This window comes from Coccinella septempunctata, chromosome 5 (assembly GCF_907165205.1).
Source record: "Coccinella septempunctata chromosome 5, icCocSept1.1, whole genome shotgun sequence".
Lineage (NCBI taxonomy): Eukaryota > Metazoa > Arthropoda > Insecta > Coleoptera > Coccinellidae > Coccinella > Coccinella septempunctata.
Window position 1 is genome coordinate 39,545,335 of NC_058193.1, and position 15,880 is coordinate 39,561,214.

Below are 15,880 nucleotides of genomic sequence, written 5' to 3' on the forward strand. Positions count from 1 at the left end.
AAAAATTAACAACTCCGAAATAACTGAAGGCTCCACCATCGGCAGTCGGCTCGGTGTTCCTAATTAAGTTATATCAATTTGAAAGGCCGGTTCGAAATGACCGAACAAGCACTTAAAGGCTGCAGTAAGTAATAACAAAAGCTTACAAGAGGAGCCAAAGGTAAATGAAGCCCACCAGGCAAGTATCGGACCGTCTGACTTCTCCCCGTCCACCTTTCCACCAACGTTTGTCTGGTCCGCTGCCCTCAAGCCGTTTCGATTCGTCGATAAGGGTAATAGCTCACTTATCAACGAGGAGGGTCGTTTCAGGCCACACCCCCGCCGAGGCCACGCCCCGCGAGTTACTACGCGAGTTGGCCGTCAGTTAGTCGATTAGTATTGCCTGGGCGACTCGATTTAGCCCGTTACGTAGTCGCATCCGCGAAAATGTGTCTTTGCAGTCAGTCGAACGTCGGAAAGTGAGGTTTGATGCTGAGTAAACAGATCGAGAGTGCTCGAATTATGACTGTCCAAAATCTGGATCAACTGGAGGCCAAGGACGGGGACACCATGCAGAATCCCGGCGACAAGTCTAGCAGCAACCATGTGCAGCAGCAATTGACGGCCAAGAACGGCCATATAAGTTTCAGTGTCGCGTCGCTCTTGGCCGATACTCGGCCGGCCAGGTCCGTTTCGCCCTCGGCCTCCTCCAACGTGGCCTCCCGGCCGCATTCGTCGGACGAGGAGTACGACTCCAACCAGGAGGACTCCATAGTGGACGTCGAAGACCTGGAAACTGAGGTTAAGTTGGAATCGGACAGTCCGGTTAAAGACAATGGCGAGTTTAGCAGCCAAAGGGACTCGAGTAACAACAATAAGGACGTTAATTGTGCCGAAGGTATGCTAAGTTCGCAAGGTCCGATACGGCCAACGCCGTTCTCCGCCCTGGCCGCGGCCGTTTACCAAGCGGCGCACCCCAACTGGTCCCATCAGAGCATGGTGAATCCTTTTGGTACCCCTGGCAACATGTTTCCCGGTCCTACGCCTTTCGGTGTGCCCAACATGAACGCTGGTGAGTGTCTTATTGTCATACACGAGAAAATATGAGCCAAAACAGTCGATAGGCTAAATTCTACCTGTATAACTCGATTATTGGCTGCCAAAACTGCCAATCGAAGTTTCATCTAAACTAAGGTATTCTCATCAAAACTACAGTTTCACACGTAAAACGTTGATCACTTTTCATTATCGAACAAAGTGAAACTTGTTCATTTGTATAGAGAGAAGTTTCATAAATATATGGCTGCATCACTTAATTTGCCAGTTGGTATAAGAATAAGCAATTGTGAGTTTCATCAGATGAGTATACATTATAGATTCTTGAGGTCAAAAGAAACACTTTTTTCCTTTATCATTTTTTCCGAATCGACTCGGTTTAAAAGATACAGGCTGTTGAAAAACCATAAAAAATATTATTTTTAGTTCTATCTCACAAACGGTTTTATCGAATGTGATGGATTTTGGAATATAGTTTTTCGTTTATTTGATGAATTTTTTTCGAACACAAGATATCACCCACGTCTTCTAGTTTCCTCATTATGACCATCACGTACCACAAAAATAACAAAAATTGAAAAAAATTGTGTGTATTCTTCATATTTCCTCGAATAATGCGAAAATTTGGGTACTTTGGCTAAATACAACTCTGTCTGAAAGATCCACAGATGTGTAGTGTCACAGATTCAGCTAATTATCCTGAAGGTGATTTTAATTTTCCAGGGGTGGCACAGCCTATTATGAAAACTTAAAATAGCTATATCTTTTTATCAGGGCTGAATCCAAAAGAGTGGTACCTATAGGAAAAAAGTGTTTCTTTTGACCTCAATAATCTACTGTTGAAATATTTCCATACGAGTCAAAGACTCACCTTGTATGTATTATGTGCTTGGCAGTTTCGTGAATTGGACTTGGCTGACTTGGTCAGAAAATCCACCTTGTGGGTAGTTTCATTTGAAGTCTGATTCATTTTATATAGATGATGTATGTACTTATTACATTTAGATTCTAGTACAAAATCTGAAAAATTTTGCCTGGTTGCCCTGGTTTATATTAAACCCTTCAATAGTTGTCATAGTTAGCATCAGTCAAATACCTATCTATAATAATTATATAGTATAAATGAGTAGGTACAACAGTATTACCTTCGGTTGGAGAAAAAGTTGATCCAGATGAAATAATTGGTTAAATTCTGACTTTTATAGTTAGATTCTGACTTTCATGGTTAGATTCTGACGTTTCATGACAGAATCATGGAGAATATTCTGTCTGTGATATGATATCTGTGCTCATTTGATAGATACCTATATTTACCCATTATATTTGCAAAAACCATACGTAGAGCGTTCAGAAAAAGTGTCTTTAATGCATGAAAGTCTCGTCCAGAAGCTAGTTGACGTTTATATAGTGTTTCAACACAAAAAGTCAATTGCCAAAAATTCATAGACTTCTTGACGAAGTCTTTCTTCAAATTCTCGTTAAAATCCTTCGATTCTCTACCTTTGAATGAAAGACAATCATGTGTCCGTTACGGTTCATCTACGAATAAACGAATAAAAAAAAAATCTTTCTTGTCCAGGGTTCTTTTTCGATGACCACTGGTGGAATTTAGAAGAAATAGGAACCAGGTACCTTCCAAACAAATATCCTACCATGCTCTTTTCCGATCGACTCATTTTAAGGATTCGAAATTGAAGAAAGTTCAAAAAAATCTTGTTAGGCTAGACGACGTTGCCATTCCTATCCAAATTTCCCTCCACTAACTTCTCGTTTCGATAAAGTAGGTAAACGTATCCTCTCTTCCAAATGAACATTAGAAAATCGGCGAAAGCTCCTATAACGGGCTCGCAGACCGCGGATTAATAGTCAAAGTACCCCTTATCTCGAGCCAGCGCGACAATACCAACTTAATAATGCAAAAGTACATCCATTCAATCGGGCTTATCGTCCGTCCCCACCGACGAGAAAGCTGTTTAACTTCTAAACCGCTATTTGAAGGCCCTACATTGTACAACCTCTCATTATCTCCCCTCGGAGGCATTCAACTCGAAACGAGATAATAAATAAACGCCATATTACGTCGCTGAAAAAGGGAGGTTTTACGGGGAAGGTGTTGTTGTTAACAGTCGAACATCGTTCGGGAGTCGAGCACTCGGCCCGGCTAAAATCACCGTTTCGACTTTATTGGCTATCATCAGCGGTCGGGCGGAGGAGAGTTGTGCGGCGTGTCTGCGTATATCTGGACAGGGATATGTTTACTCCCGAATCAGATTTTGATGGGGACTTTACTGCAGCGTGAGGAATTCATTCGGGAAGATTTGTGAATAAAATTTATTCCCACATAACGAAAAAATGGGAAAAATATCGATTTTTCGTGAATGAAACCTTTAATTCATTTCAGGCTCATATGGCTAATGATAAGTAAACTATAAGATATGGAGTGAAAAACTACAATTTTGTAGAGGTCGAAAATTACTTTTGAAAAGTTCTCAATACTGTTGAGTAGTATTTGAAGGGGCATGACAATGCCAGGTAACTCCTAAAGTGTCGTTACTTATTATATCTATTTCTCAGTAAAAAAACCTTTATCATCTCTCAGTCTGTCCGCAGTAAAAGTTTATAATTTATCTCTTTCTTCATCATTTCATGAAGGAGCTCAAACTGTCCCAATAATTCTTCCCTTGAATTGTTCAGATAGAAAAGACTATGCAAATTTCATAGTGAGTGAGTCTTTGACTAGTACAAATATTTTAACAGTAGATTCTTGAGGACAAAAGAAACACTTCTTTCCCATATAATTTTTTCCTATTCGGCCCTGATAAAAAAGATATAGCCATTTCAAGTTTTCATAATGAGCTGTACCACCCCTGAAGAAACATAATTACCTTCAAAATAACTAACTGAATCTGTGACTCAACACATCTGTGGATCTTTTAAACAGAGTTGCATTCAGCCAAAGTACCCAGTTTCCCAAATTGCACAGATACTTTAATTTTTGAACATCAAATTACTCGAAAAAGGCGCATTATACAAGAAAAGAAGAAGAAGAATTTTTTTTTAAGAAACTTTCAAATATTCATTATATGGCGTCCAACTTGGTTTCAAGAGTTGGGTTCTTTGAATTTTTTATATTTTTATGGTACTTAATTGTCATAATAAGAAAATTGGAAGACGTGGGTGATATCTTGTGTTCGAAAAAGATTCATAAAATGAATGAAAAACTATATTCCGAAATTCATTTCATTCGATAAAACCTTTTGTGAGATAGAACTTAAAATTTTTTGTGGATATTCAACAGCCTATATCTTTTAAACCGAATCGAGTCAGAAAGAATGTTAAAGGAAAAAAGTGTTTCTTTTGACCTCAATAATCAATACTGTATACTCATAAGTGTCCATAAAATAACATTTTTCTATGGTTTTTCAACAGCCTGTATCTTTCAAACCGTGCTGATTCGGAAATAATGGTAAAGGAAAAAGGTGTTTATTTTGACCTCAAGAATCTACTGTTAAAAATTTGTACGAGTCAGAGACCCTGTATATCAATCTGAAACCTAAACGGCTTTGGAACGTCAAACCAACTGTCATCCCGCAGCAGTGTTGCCAATTTTCAAACTAATATTCTTATTTTCGTCCACGGCACTGACTCCAACATAGAAAACCATCCCCTCTCCCCCTGGCCGGTCATAATTGCTGTCGCATATCGATGAGTTATGCCGAAAATTTCAAAAACAAAGCCGAAGCCGACCGGTGGCAGCGCTGCCCAGATTTATCGCGAACCGCCGGACATTTTTGTGTATTTATGGCTCGCTTTATTAGCTCCTAGTAGCCGTCCCGAACGGCCATTAGTCCTCTCCCTGTGATCCGACCAAAGGCGCTTAATAATAGAGTGGAAAATCGTCTGTCAAGTCTTAATTTCGCGATCGACTCTAAATTGGGCAGTTTATTTCGGAAACGATGATTTATGCGGCAACGTCGCGCGTAGGAATATAATTGGGTAGGGACGTAGGGGGGAAGGGAAAGGGACAATGGACCCTGAATCGGAGGGACTAAATTGCAATTAACTGCCGTGTCACTAAATGTACCTATTCTTAGGGACAGAGAGAGATAGATGCCGAAGTTGTAGGTACATACCTTTATATTATAACACGATAAAGGAAGGATATACCTATGGATTAGTCCGAATCATAAGAATAATATAAATCAATACTGGGAGTTGTGTTTTACTCTAATATCTTCAAGTATTCCATACGAAATTTTCCAAGTAAGATGTGCAGAAAAAAAGATTAACTGCTCTAAGTTAGAGAATGTCCCAAACACGTATTATTTGTGAAAATGAAGATCAGTAATAGCCTTCTAAAGGTCAAAAGGAGACAATTTGGACCTCCACAGCACTCCAAACAAAACAAATTCCATCGATAAGCTTGTAGGGGCTTCATTTAAGCAGCATGATATGCCCCACTGTATATATAAACTGACAGAGTCGCAGAAATTGCTTGAAAATGAAGGCTATGTTGGTTTCATAGACCATAATATGTGGAAAAGATAGTAAGAAAGCGACAACTAGCACAGATTCTAATTTGAGCAGTTGTTGAAGAAAGGAGAGACTCACGGAAAAACACATATACAGTAGAATCCGATTATTATGACGCCGGCTATATTGACCAATCGCTTATTATGACGCAATTGCAGTGTTAAGTTTGGTTTCATTCAAAACTCCTTACAACAGGGTTCGGATTTAATGACTTCGCTTATAATGACATGTCGCTTACAATGACATGATTTCAGATACAACACCATTATTTGTAGAAAATTTATCCGGTTATAGTGACATCTCGATCGTTTTCTCAAGCCACCCCACCCCTTTTCATGCGACGAGGTTTGATACGATACGAGATATATCAGATTTTTTTGTAAAAACGAAAAAGTTCTTCATATTTAGCTGATAATTTTAAATTTTTTCAATAAAGGAAACATATAATTTGTCGTTTTTCTCTCAAATTGAATCCATAAAAAATATCATCAATTTTGCTTTTTGTGACTTCCGGTTATTATGACGTGTTTTTCATTTCCCCTCAATGTCATTATAAGCGGATTCTACTGTAGAATATTCAGGGTGAGTCTTTGAGTCGTACAAATATTTCAACAGTAGATTCTCCAGGTGAAAAGAAACACCTTAATCATTTTTTTCCGAATCAAAGAGGACAAATCTGTGATTCCATGGGCCAACACCGAACACAGACGAACAAACAACCGAAAAGAATTCTCTCACTTCACCATCGAACTCATCATCAATTTCCGAAAGACTCTGATCCTCTCTCTCTCCCTCCGTCATCTCTCTCATTTTCCACTTAACCATTATACGGCATATTATACAAGAATTCCAAATTGCCATTTAACCGTTGTCGTCGACATAAACCCAGGCAATATCTCATCCATCCAGTTGGCTATGCCTTCCCGTCTTTCTTTTGGCCGATTGTTTTTGTCCCTACCGATGACAATTCTTATTTAACACAGCATAGTTTCATATATAGTCGACTGAGGAATAATTTATCATGTCTTCCCTTCTAATGGGGACTTGTCTCTGCTTCTAGGGTTGTTTCTTGGATTGTTGAGACTTTAATGAACAATTTGTGGGATTTCCATATTGTCTATTATGAGAAACGTTCAGCTGATGATGCTTTAAAGGATTTGACAACAGTGCTTTCTCTATTTACGTCAGATAGTTTCAGATAAAAGTGCAGATAAATCATTTTTGATGTTGATGGGAACTTATACAGATTGCCCCAGGATTAATGAGACTAAATTTGGATATAGGTTCAGAATTCGAGACCTCAAAATGAGACGAAAAACTGCCATGGAGGTATGTCTGCTTCGTTGAGGAGTTATGATACTTCAAAGATGAAGACTTGGTTATGGATTCATTAAATTCTTTAACAGTAGGACCAAGATGAACCAATGAAATTTCACAGAGGTATTTTTCGAGAAGAGATGCACCTGAACCTTATTTTCTCACTCATCCCTCATAGCTAGAGATGCGTAAAATCGATAACCAGAAACCTGAGCAGACATTCTATGGGACAGAGGAGGAAATCGAATAAAATTTGGTCGTGTCCCCTTACAAAGAAGTCTTATAACTTTTCAATGAGCCTTCTTAGGAACCCGAACAGCAGATGATTTTGTGACATCTCCTAGCCAAAAAGCTTTATATCAGTGTCCAATCGAACAATGATCACTAATTATGTCACTTCCGGAACCAGGACCTTGGAGGAAACGCCCTGGAAGGTTATTAAAACGCGAAACATACCTAGGAACCAGCTCATTACATAGATCCCGAACCCTTCACTAATGAGACGGAGCCCTGTCACCTTGAATACCGGCCATATGCTCTCCTAATTTGCCGTCTCTCCTCCAGATCCACCAATTCCTTCATGCGTGCTCACCTACGGGTCCCAATTAACCAGAAGAAAGGGGCATTAGGTACGATTTCTGTTATTTATACGACGGGTACGGCCGCGTTAACGCTACCAGATATACAAATATCCGAGAATTAGGGAAAAATAATTGTGTGGAGATCGGCGGAGTCCGATAAAATGTTAATTCTCGATCTGATAAGCGCGGTCGGGACGGCGGGAAGGATGAAATCTGATGGGAGAAATGTCGCGCTGCTATTCGGGTTCATCAGACGCTCTACGAACGCCGCTGGGTGGTTCTCTGGGACCAGGTGTCCGAAAAATTCGGGTCGATCGAACATTTTCACAGTAGATTCTTCAGGTCGAAAGAAACACTTTTTTCCTTTAGCATTTTTTACGAATCGGCTCGGTTTGAAAGATACAGGCTGTTGAAAAATAAAAAAAAATATTATTTTTGGTTCTATCTCACAAACGGTTTCATCGAATTCTTCGACGTCTAACTGAATTTGCATTCGACACAACAAAGTCTCTAATTTGAATTGAAGGCAATTCGCAACGGTGGCCATAAAAAACATTGAAATTCCAACACAGGACGTAATTAGCTCACCCAGGTTAATTTCCGCCGATCTTTATCTATCTAACGATTAACGACAGTTAGCGATGATGGTATTTATTGCATACGTAATGCGTAATGATATGTGGGTGAGCAGAGACCATCATTGTTATCACTCAATCGAACAATTTCTCCTTGCTGAAAGAGGATTCACCTGGTGTCGATTCTTTTCCGTTCAGATTGGAGTGATTATAGTTCATATTTCATCGTTAACAACTGTCGATGGGACTAATGACAAACTTGTTAGTATAGCGGAGTTGTCGAGTTGGAAATTCTCTGTCGTTTTATTATAACATATTTAATTACACCAACAAACAGATGATTCTACTCATTGATCGGAAATCGCTGACCGATATTTAATTCTCGATTAATTTAAATGGAAATATCGCAATATAAATGGAGATCAGTTTTTTATCTAACGTGTATTTCCTCTTCTGCTTTTTGAAGCAACAACACCAATGATCTTAATTTTTCCTGCATATAAATGAAAAATCTCGTCATTAAAATTGGTTCCCGCATCCTTGAGTATAATATAGCCAATTATTCCATTTGCGAAATTAATAATTCAATTAAATTGAGAAAAAACCTGAAAAGCCAAGTATTCAATATTCTTCCGTTCCCTAGTCCAACAAATGAAGTGCAAATACGTCAGTCAATTCCGTAGGAAAATGATACAAAGTAGGCTTGTACCTTTTATTGCTTAATATACCTACACCTTGTATGTAAATAATACTTAACGAATTCGAATTGACCCATACAATGTAGTTTCATAAGTACTACAACTCACTTTTACCTCTGGTGAATTACGATGCAAATTTTACTATACTATTTTATTAGGAATGTATTTCCAGAGCAGGCCAGATATTTGAAATTGTGGTATGAAGATATAGGTTCTCGAAGACGCTGAATCTATTGCAAGCAAATTCGAAAGCCTATCTCCCTTCGTTTAAACTTTCAACTTGGAGATGGTATTTTCAAAGATTGCGAATTTCACTTTGAGAATTCGTTCAGTTAAAACTTGCTCAAGACCGAACGGTTGTGCCGAAATGGATGAAATTCTCAGATTTATTACTAGAAGAGTTGCTCTTTCAGAATATGTATCACGTTTAGAACTACGATAATTTTCCTGGAAGAGAAATTTCCCGAAAGATGACCTTCGAAAAATTCCCAAAAAGTTGGGTTCAGTTAAAACTTCCTCAAGACCGAACGGTTGTGCCGAAATGGATGAAATTCTCAGATTTATTACTAGAAGAGTTGCTCTTTCAGAATATGTATCACGTTTAGAACTACGATAATTTTCCTGGAAGAGAAATTTCCCGAAAGATGACCTTCGAAAAATTCCCAAAAAGTTGGGTTCAGTTAAAACTTCCTCAAGACCGAACGGTTCTGCCGAAATGGATGAAATTCTCAGATCTATCACTAGAAGAATTGCTCTTTCAGAATATGTATCACGTTTAGATCTACGATAATTTTCCTGGAAGATTAATCGACTTGAAAGATGACCTTCCAAAAATTTCCAAAAAGTTGGGTTCAGTTAAAACTTCCTCAAGACCGAACGGTTGTGCCGAAATGGATGAAATTCCCAGATTTATTACTAGAAGAGTTGCTATTTCAGAATATGTATCACTTTTAGATCTATGATAATTTTCCTGAAAGATTAATCTACTCGAAAGATGACCCTCGAAAAATTCCCAAAAAGTTGGGTTCACTTAAAACTTCCTCAAGAGCGAACAGTTGTGCCGAAATGGATGAAATTCTCAGATTAATTACTAGAAGAATTGCTCTTTCAGAATATGTATCACGTTTGGATCTACTATGATTTTCCTGAAAGATTAATCTACTCGAGAGATGACCTTCTAAAAATTCCCAAAAAGTTGGGTTCAGTTAAAACTTCTTCAAGATCGAACGGTTATGCCGAGATGGATGAGATTCTCAGATTTAATACTAGAAGAGTTGCTCTTTCAGAATATGTATCACGTTTAGATCTTCGATAATTTCCCTGGAAGATTAATCTACTCGAAAGATGACCTTCGAAAAATTCCCAAAAAATTTGGGTTCAGTTAAAACTTCTTCAAGATCGAACGGTTATGCCGAGATGGATGAGATTCTCAGATTCAATATTAGAAGAGTTGCTCTTTCAGAATATGTATCACGTTCAGATCTACGATAATTTTTCTGGAAGATTAATCTACTCGAAAGATGACCTTCGAAAAATTCCCAAAAAGTTGGGTTCAGTTAAAAGTTCCTTGAGCGAATGGTTGTCAAAGTGAACTGGAAAACACAAAATTTCTTGTGAACTGTGTCAGATATCTCTCTTTCACGTACGCTCATAACGAACAATTTTTCACCCCTACCAATCGAAACTCGAGCACTTCCGACAGTCAATTTCATCGACGTTACCCCCATACACACGAGCCTACCGACCATCGAAAAATTCCCCGACTCAATTTCCACCCGTCGCCGATTTAAAAGTCAAATTGACGTTTCCCGCTCATAATCGGGGTGGCCAATCTCCGACTACGAAATTCGGCAATTATCCGTCCGCATCCCCCGAAACAATAGACGACGACGACGAGGATGCGCCAACTCTGACTGATCGCAGAGGTTTGATTGAAGGGGGCTCTGACGATCTGTCAGAACGGCATCTTTTGTCCCTACGATGATCCGCGACAAGGCCTATGGATCCACCGGGATGGATTTTACATATCTGAATATGTAGAGACGGCATCATCAGGCAAATTTGTTGACGGATTCGGTAGACGTCGATCAAACAGGGGGGTTATTGTCCGGAAATGGGAGATTTTGTCGGTCCGGCGGCAGATTTATGGTTTCGATTTCGAAACATCGCTCAATAGATGATGATTCACTGCCCCACTTGGTATAGGTACAGACACAATCGAAAATGGAAAAAAATCGTTGCAGTTGTTGCCACATTTTTTTACTCAGACGTTCGACTAAGATCACCTACACCTAGTGTGAATCATTCAGGTGAAAACGTTTCAAATTGGGCCCAACGTTGGAGCCAACGTTGGCCCGAACGTTGGAGCCAACGTTGGCCCGAACGTTGGAGACAACGTTGGGTGTTGACCCCAGTCCCCACCGTGTCAGTCTTCACAGATTACAGGAAACTTCCTCTATCATTGGAAATACATCCAGACGTGTGCTAATTGGTCAGTAGGTTCTTTATAAAGGAGTTTTTAGAATATTACCAAACCCATTCCATTATGGCAGACGCAAAAAGGAATTCAGATAGCAGTACCTTCATTGCCATCTTGTCATCCATTGTTTTCTTTGGCGTAGGTGCTTCAGATCATAGATTTAGGATAGTTTTAGGAGGTTACACTGCATTTTGAACCCTGGGTCTGTTGTGCCTTCTATAAGAGCCACTACAACATCTGTAACTCACCTTACAGGGGGCTACTTCGGATTCTGGCCCAAACCATTTTTGCGTTGGCTAGCAATGACAAGGCTTTCTGGTACCAGGTGATCTGGAGTCCCTTACTCCTGCGGCGCTCAAAAGTCTGTTGACTGTTGACATAAGAAGACCAAGAGCTGATGCCAGGCTTTCTGGTCAAGGAGATAGGAAAGATTCAAATTGAAATTGCCAAAACTGGCATCATCCAATGGTCCTATCAGCCGTTGGAATATGTACACCGATTTCAAAACACAAATTCGGATCATAACGAACAAACCATAGAGATGTTCTCCAAAACAACATCTCTCAACGAGTCGTCTTATCGACTAAACGACCGGGAATAGCACCTACGCAACATCTGTTCCGAAGAAAAATGGCCGTATATTTCTCCTATACGATTTTCGACGGAACACGACACGTCCAGGATAAAAAATGCCGAGACCGCCACAAATATCTCGACGCTCAGCGTCGCCCGACTCCACCACATAGCTGGATGTCGGAAGTTAAACGACCAACTAAACGATCATTACCAAATATTTATTACTCGGCCTGTTTAGCAGGATTAATAACCATTTATCACGTGACAGCGCCGAGACTCTCGGGGTCGGCGCGCGGGGGAAGACGAGGCTGGCATGTTGGCGCATGATTTAGGTGGTTCGTTCCGGATCGGGCTGGCTTATTTGGGGGAATTGTGGATATCTTACTTCATTAGGCCTTGTGTCAATGAAGTTATCAATGAAAGTTTGAGGAATGTTTTGCCCAAAGCTATTGTAATGTCTGCGGTGGGTCAGTTAAGCGGTGTTGTTAGGGTAACATTGCATACCAGTAACGGTCGATAAAATATTGGTCTTAAGAGACATTTCTATGCGGTTGTTGACGATTCTGTTCCTGTGTAGACGAACATTCTCATCAATCAACATAAGGCCCAAGCTTCAGTTGTTCCCGAATGAAAAACTGCGAATGGATGCGGAGAGTAGCCATCTCAAAATCGAGAATACCTTCCTGATCTCGGAGACGGAGGAGAGAATTCCTCGACTCGCACACGCGAAAGAAGAAAAAGAACAATCCAGGCAGCTCGGCCACTAAATAAAACCGGTGGCAAGTTGGCTTACAGTTAGGATGACAACGAGAAAGGTATAAAATAATTGCCAGGTGCATAAATTTCCAACGCCACCTAGATAACGTCAGCGGACAAATCCAATTCTGAATTACACTGCGCCAATTTTATTGTTTCAGTTGGAACAATCCATAAAACAGATAGTCGCTGATAATTCAGCTTTATTCGCAATTAGCGGCTTCTTCGCTAAATTACACGCACTCTCGCTCGACTCTCAATACATCTATTTCGACGACTGTTCTGTTAGTCGTTTCGAACCGAGAAAAAAAAGGTGCAAACTTATCAGATCAGTCTATTATTTGCCAAGATTTTTCCCCATAAAGTGTCTTCTGCTGTTTCATCAACTTCAACTGAAATCTGCGCATTGTAGTGTTTGCGATTTTGAAAAAAATGGAAGGAATCATCGAAAACAACATCAATGTCTTCTTTGACTACTCGAGTTTACCGAGAAACATCAGCATAAACCTTATCTCCTTCACTTAAGCCAAAAAGGAAACAGTTAAGAGGAGTTAAATCGCATGATCCTGCTGGCCACTTGTAACTGCAGTTCTGAGAGAACATCTGAAAACTGTCCGATTGTTTTATCCCTAGTATGGCACTAAGTGTCATCTTGTTGGAAATGAACATCGTCAAGATCCATATCTATCAATTCTAGTCATAAAAATTCATTACGCATGGTAGGATGAGACAATTCATTTACCGAAACAACCTCTCCAGATATAATTCGAAAAAAATTGAGGCTCGTTTAGATGGGGATATTTCCTCGACTGTGTTCGGTCGAGAAATCTTGTCTCTTGTTGATTTCCGTCTGAATGCAGCCCTGGAAGTCGTCCCAGGTTAAGCCTTCTCACTGGAGGGGCTGTCCTCTGGGCCTGAGCTCAAAAACAGCTCTCCTGCATTCTCCTTTGAGTATGAGTTGACTTTCTCCTCAGAAAGGGATTTCAATGTACCCTGACTGTCACAGCATGCGATGATTCTCCCGTGTGTGCAAACAAAAACAGCATACAGTTCAGTCTGCAGTATGGAACAGTCACTGGTTGAAATGAGGTATTACAATCCTCACTCCAGTCCCTGTGCACAGCACAGAGTCAACGGTGAACCAAGTGGGACCTCCAGGCCCCAAAAGCTGTTTGGTGCAGACCATGAATCTCTATAAGAAACAATTACTCTGAAGGTTCGTCAGAACAGAAGCTTCCATCATTTTGAGAGCCCCCGAGTGCCTTCTAACCAGTCCATTCTAAGAGACTACTTACTTCCATGACCAATGATCTTCGGAGATGATCTCTATTGAGCCACGTCTCGAAAAACCTACCAGGGGAACTCACCGAACAGTTTAACCCAACTGGTATATAGTGGATCATCTAGAAAGGCTCCATACGACCACACTTTTGAACATAGAGCATCCAGACTTTTGAACTCCCTGCCAGTGGACTCTTCGAACTGCAGATCTTCCAAAGCCATTTCAGTAACCTCTTTCTTAACTCTGTTGACCCACGGTACTTCTCGTATTTAGGTATAAGCTGCATGCATCGTCTCTGTAAAAGAATACATGGTGAGTCATTGAGTTTTACAAATATTTTAACAGTAGGTTCTTTAGGACAAAAGAAACACTTTTCTTCTACACCATTTTTTTCTAATATTCATTAGATAGCGTCCAACTTAGATTCAAAAACTGGGTTCTTTGCATTTTTGGTATTTTAATGGTACGTAATGGTCATAATGAGAAAACTGGAGGACGTGGGTGATATCTTGTGTTCGAAAAAGATTCATCAAATAAATGGAAAGCTATATTCCGAAATTCATTTCATTCGATAGAACCGTTTGTGAGATAGAACTATAAACAATTTTTTTTTAATGGTTTTTCAACAGCCTGTATCTTTCAAACAGAGCCGATTCGGAAAAAATGTCAAAGGAAAAAAGTGTTTCTTTTGACCTCAAGAATCTACCGTTAAAAGATTTGTACGAGTCAAAGACTCACTTTGTATAGCCGTCCTTGTATTTCGAGGAGAAATGCTCATGTTTGTATTACTCACCAAGTGCAACTCGATTTTTACCGATCATAACCGATTCCTTCTCTCCGAGGCCGTAAAAGCCGGACTTTCGAACCAGTGCCGAAACGCTGAATTATTGCACGTGGACCTGGCCTCACCTGTTAGTTTTATATTTAGAGATCGCGGCTAATGCCCCGTCCCCATCGACTTTTGTCTTACTCCAACGAACGAATAAACATATCCGGCGATTAACTCGTTATTTATCGTGTGTAACTGTCAAAATACAAGTCATTAACTGTCATAATACCGTAGGGCCATATTTATCAACACGCGTTCCACTGGCCGTCTCGGTTATTTACGATGGCTTCGAGAAGCCACACGGCTCGTAAAGGCCGGTCCCGGGAATGCGAAAGATTGAATTTTCGGTTATCAAATCCCGCGGAATCTGTTTGAAGGTTCCCGTGGATGAAAAACGGACGGGAAAATCGTTATATACGACTTTTTGACATTCCGTTCGTTTACTGCAGTTTTAGTATGGTAGATGCATATTTAATAACTCATGCTTCAACTGGGATCCGAATGGAGGTTAAATCTAACGACCTGAAGTAGGTACTGTTCTAGAATTGTAACAATCCTTCTTCCAGATCCTAAATTCTGTCATAAGCCATAAGAATCTGTTAGATTAGGTCTTCAGCATCATCATTTCCCCATTGCAATTGTCTCTCCACCTATTCTACCATTTCATCCAAATTTTTCCGGAATAAAAACTCTTTTCAATTGATCTTAAATCTTAGAAAAATTCTATCTGCATCAAAAACCTCTAAACTATGGTAAATACCTTCAATGCCTACGACCAAACGAGCAATTTATCTTCATTAGCCATATCAATGAACCATTAATCAAGAAGATACAAGACGAACAACAATATAATAGAATATAAAGTTGGATTTCCTCTAATTAATTAGCGATATTTCAAACGCTCAGAGTTATCCTACGGAATCCATATTCCTGTTATTGGATGGGAAATGATTAATTGGTTATATGGCAATAAACAGATAATAAATTAGCATAATCTACTGGAATATTATGAATAAAAATGTGGACCAACTAAATATAACGCTCCACAGCGATTGACCTCGAACTGTATCGTTCATATAATCCGGAAAGATATTCCTATATATAATTTTTTTTGAGGAAGTTGCAGAGTGTGCGAAATTCTTATACCCAGTCATATTTCAGACTTCCAACGGTTATTTCAAAGATTATCATAATATTTCCTAAGCGGGATTGAAAATGA

The 15,880-nt window shown here is 39.7% G+C and overlaps 1 protein-coding gene across 2 annotated transcripts in view; it reads left to right on the forward strand.

Moving 5' to 3' along the window:
• Positions 1-377: 377 nt before the first annotated feature.
• Positions 378-15,880, forward strand: part of LOC123313878 (muscle segmentation homeobox-like) — a 30,325-nt gene continuing 14,822 nt past the window's right edge. For both annotated transcript variants that reach the window (XM_044898967.1, XM_044898968.1), the window contains exon 1: positions 378-1,051. In XM_044898967.1, coding sequence (XP_044754902.1) covers positions 469-1,051 — 583 coding nt within the window. In that variant the 5' untranslated portion in view covers positions 378-468. The remainder of the gene's footprint in view (positions 1,052-15,880) is intronic.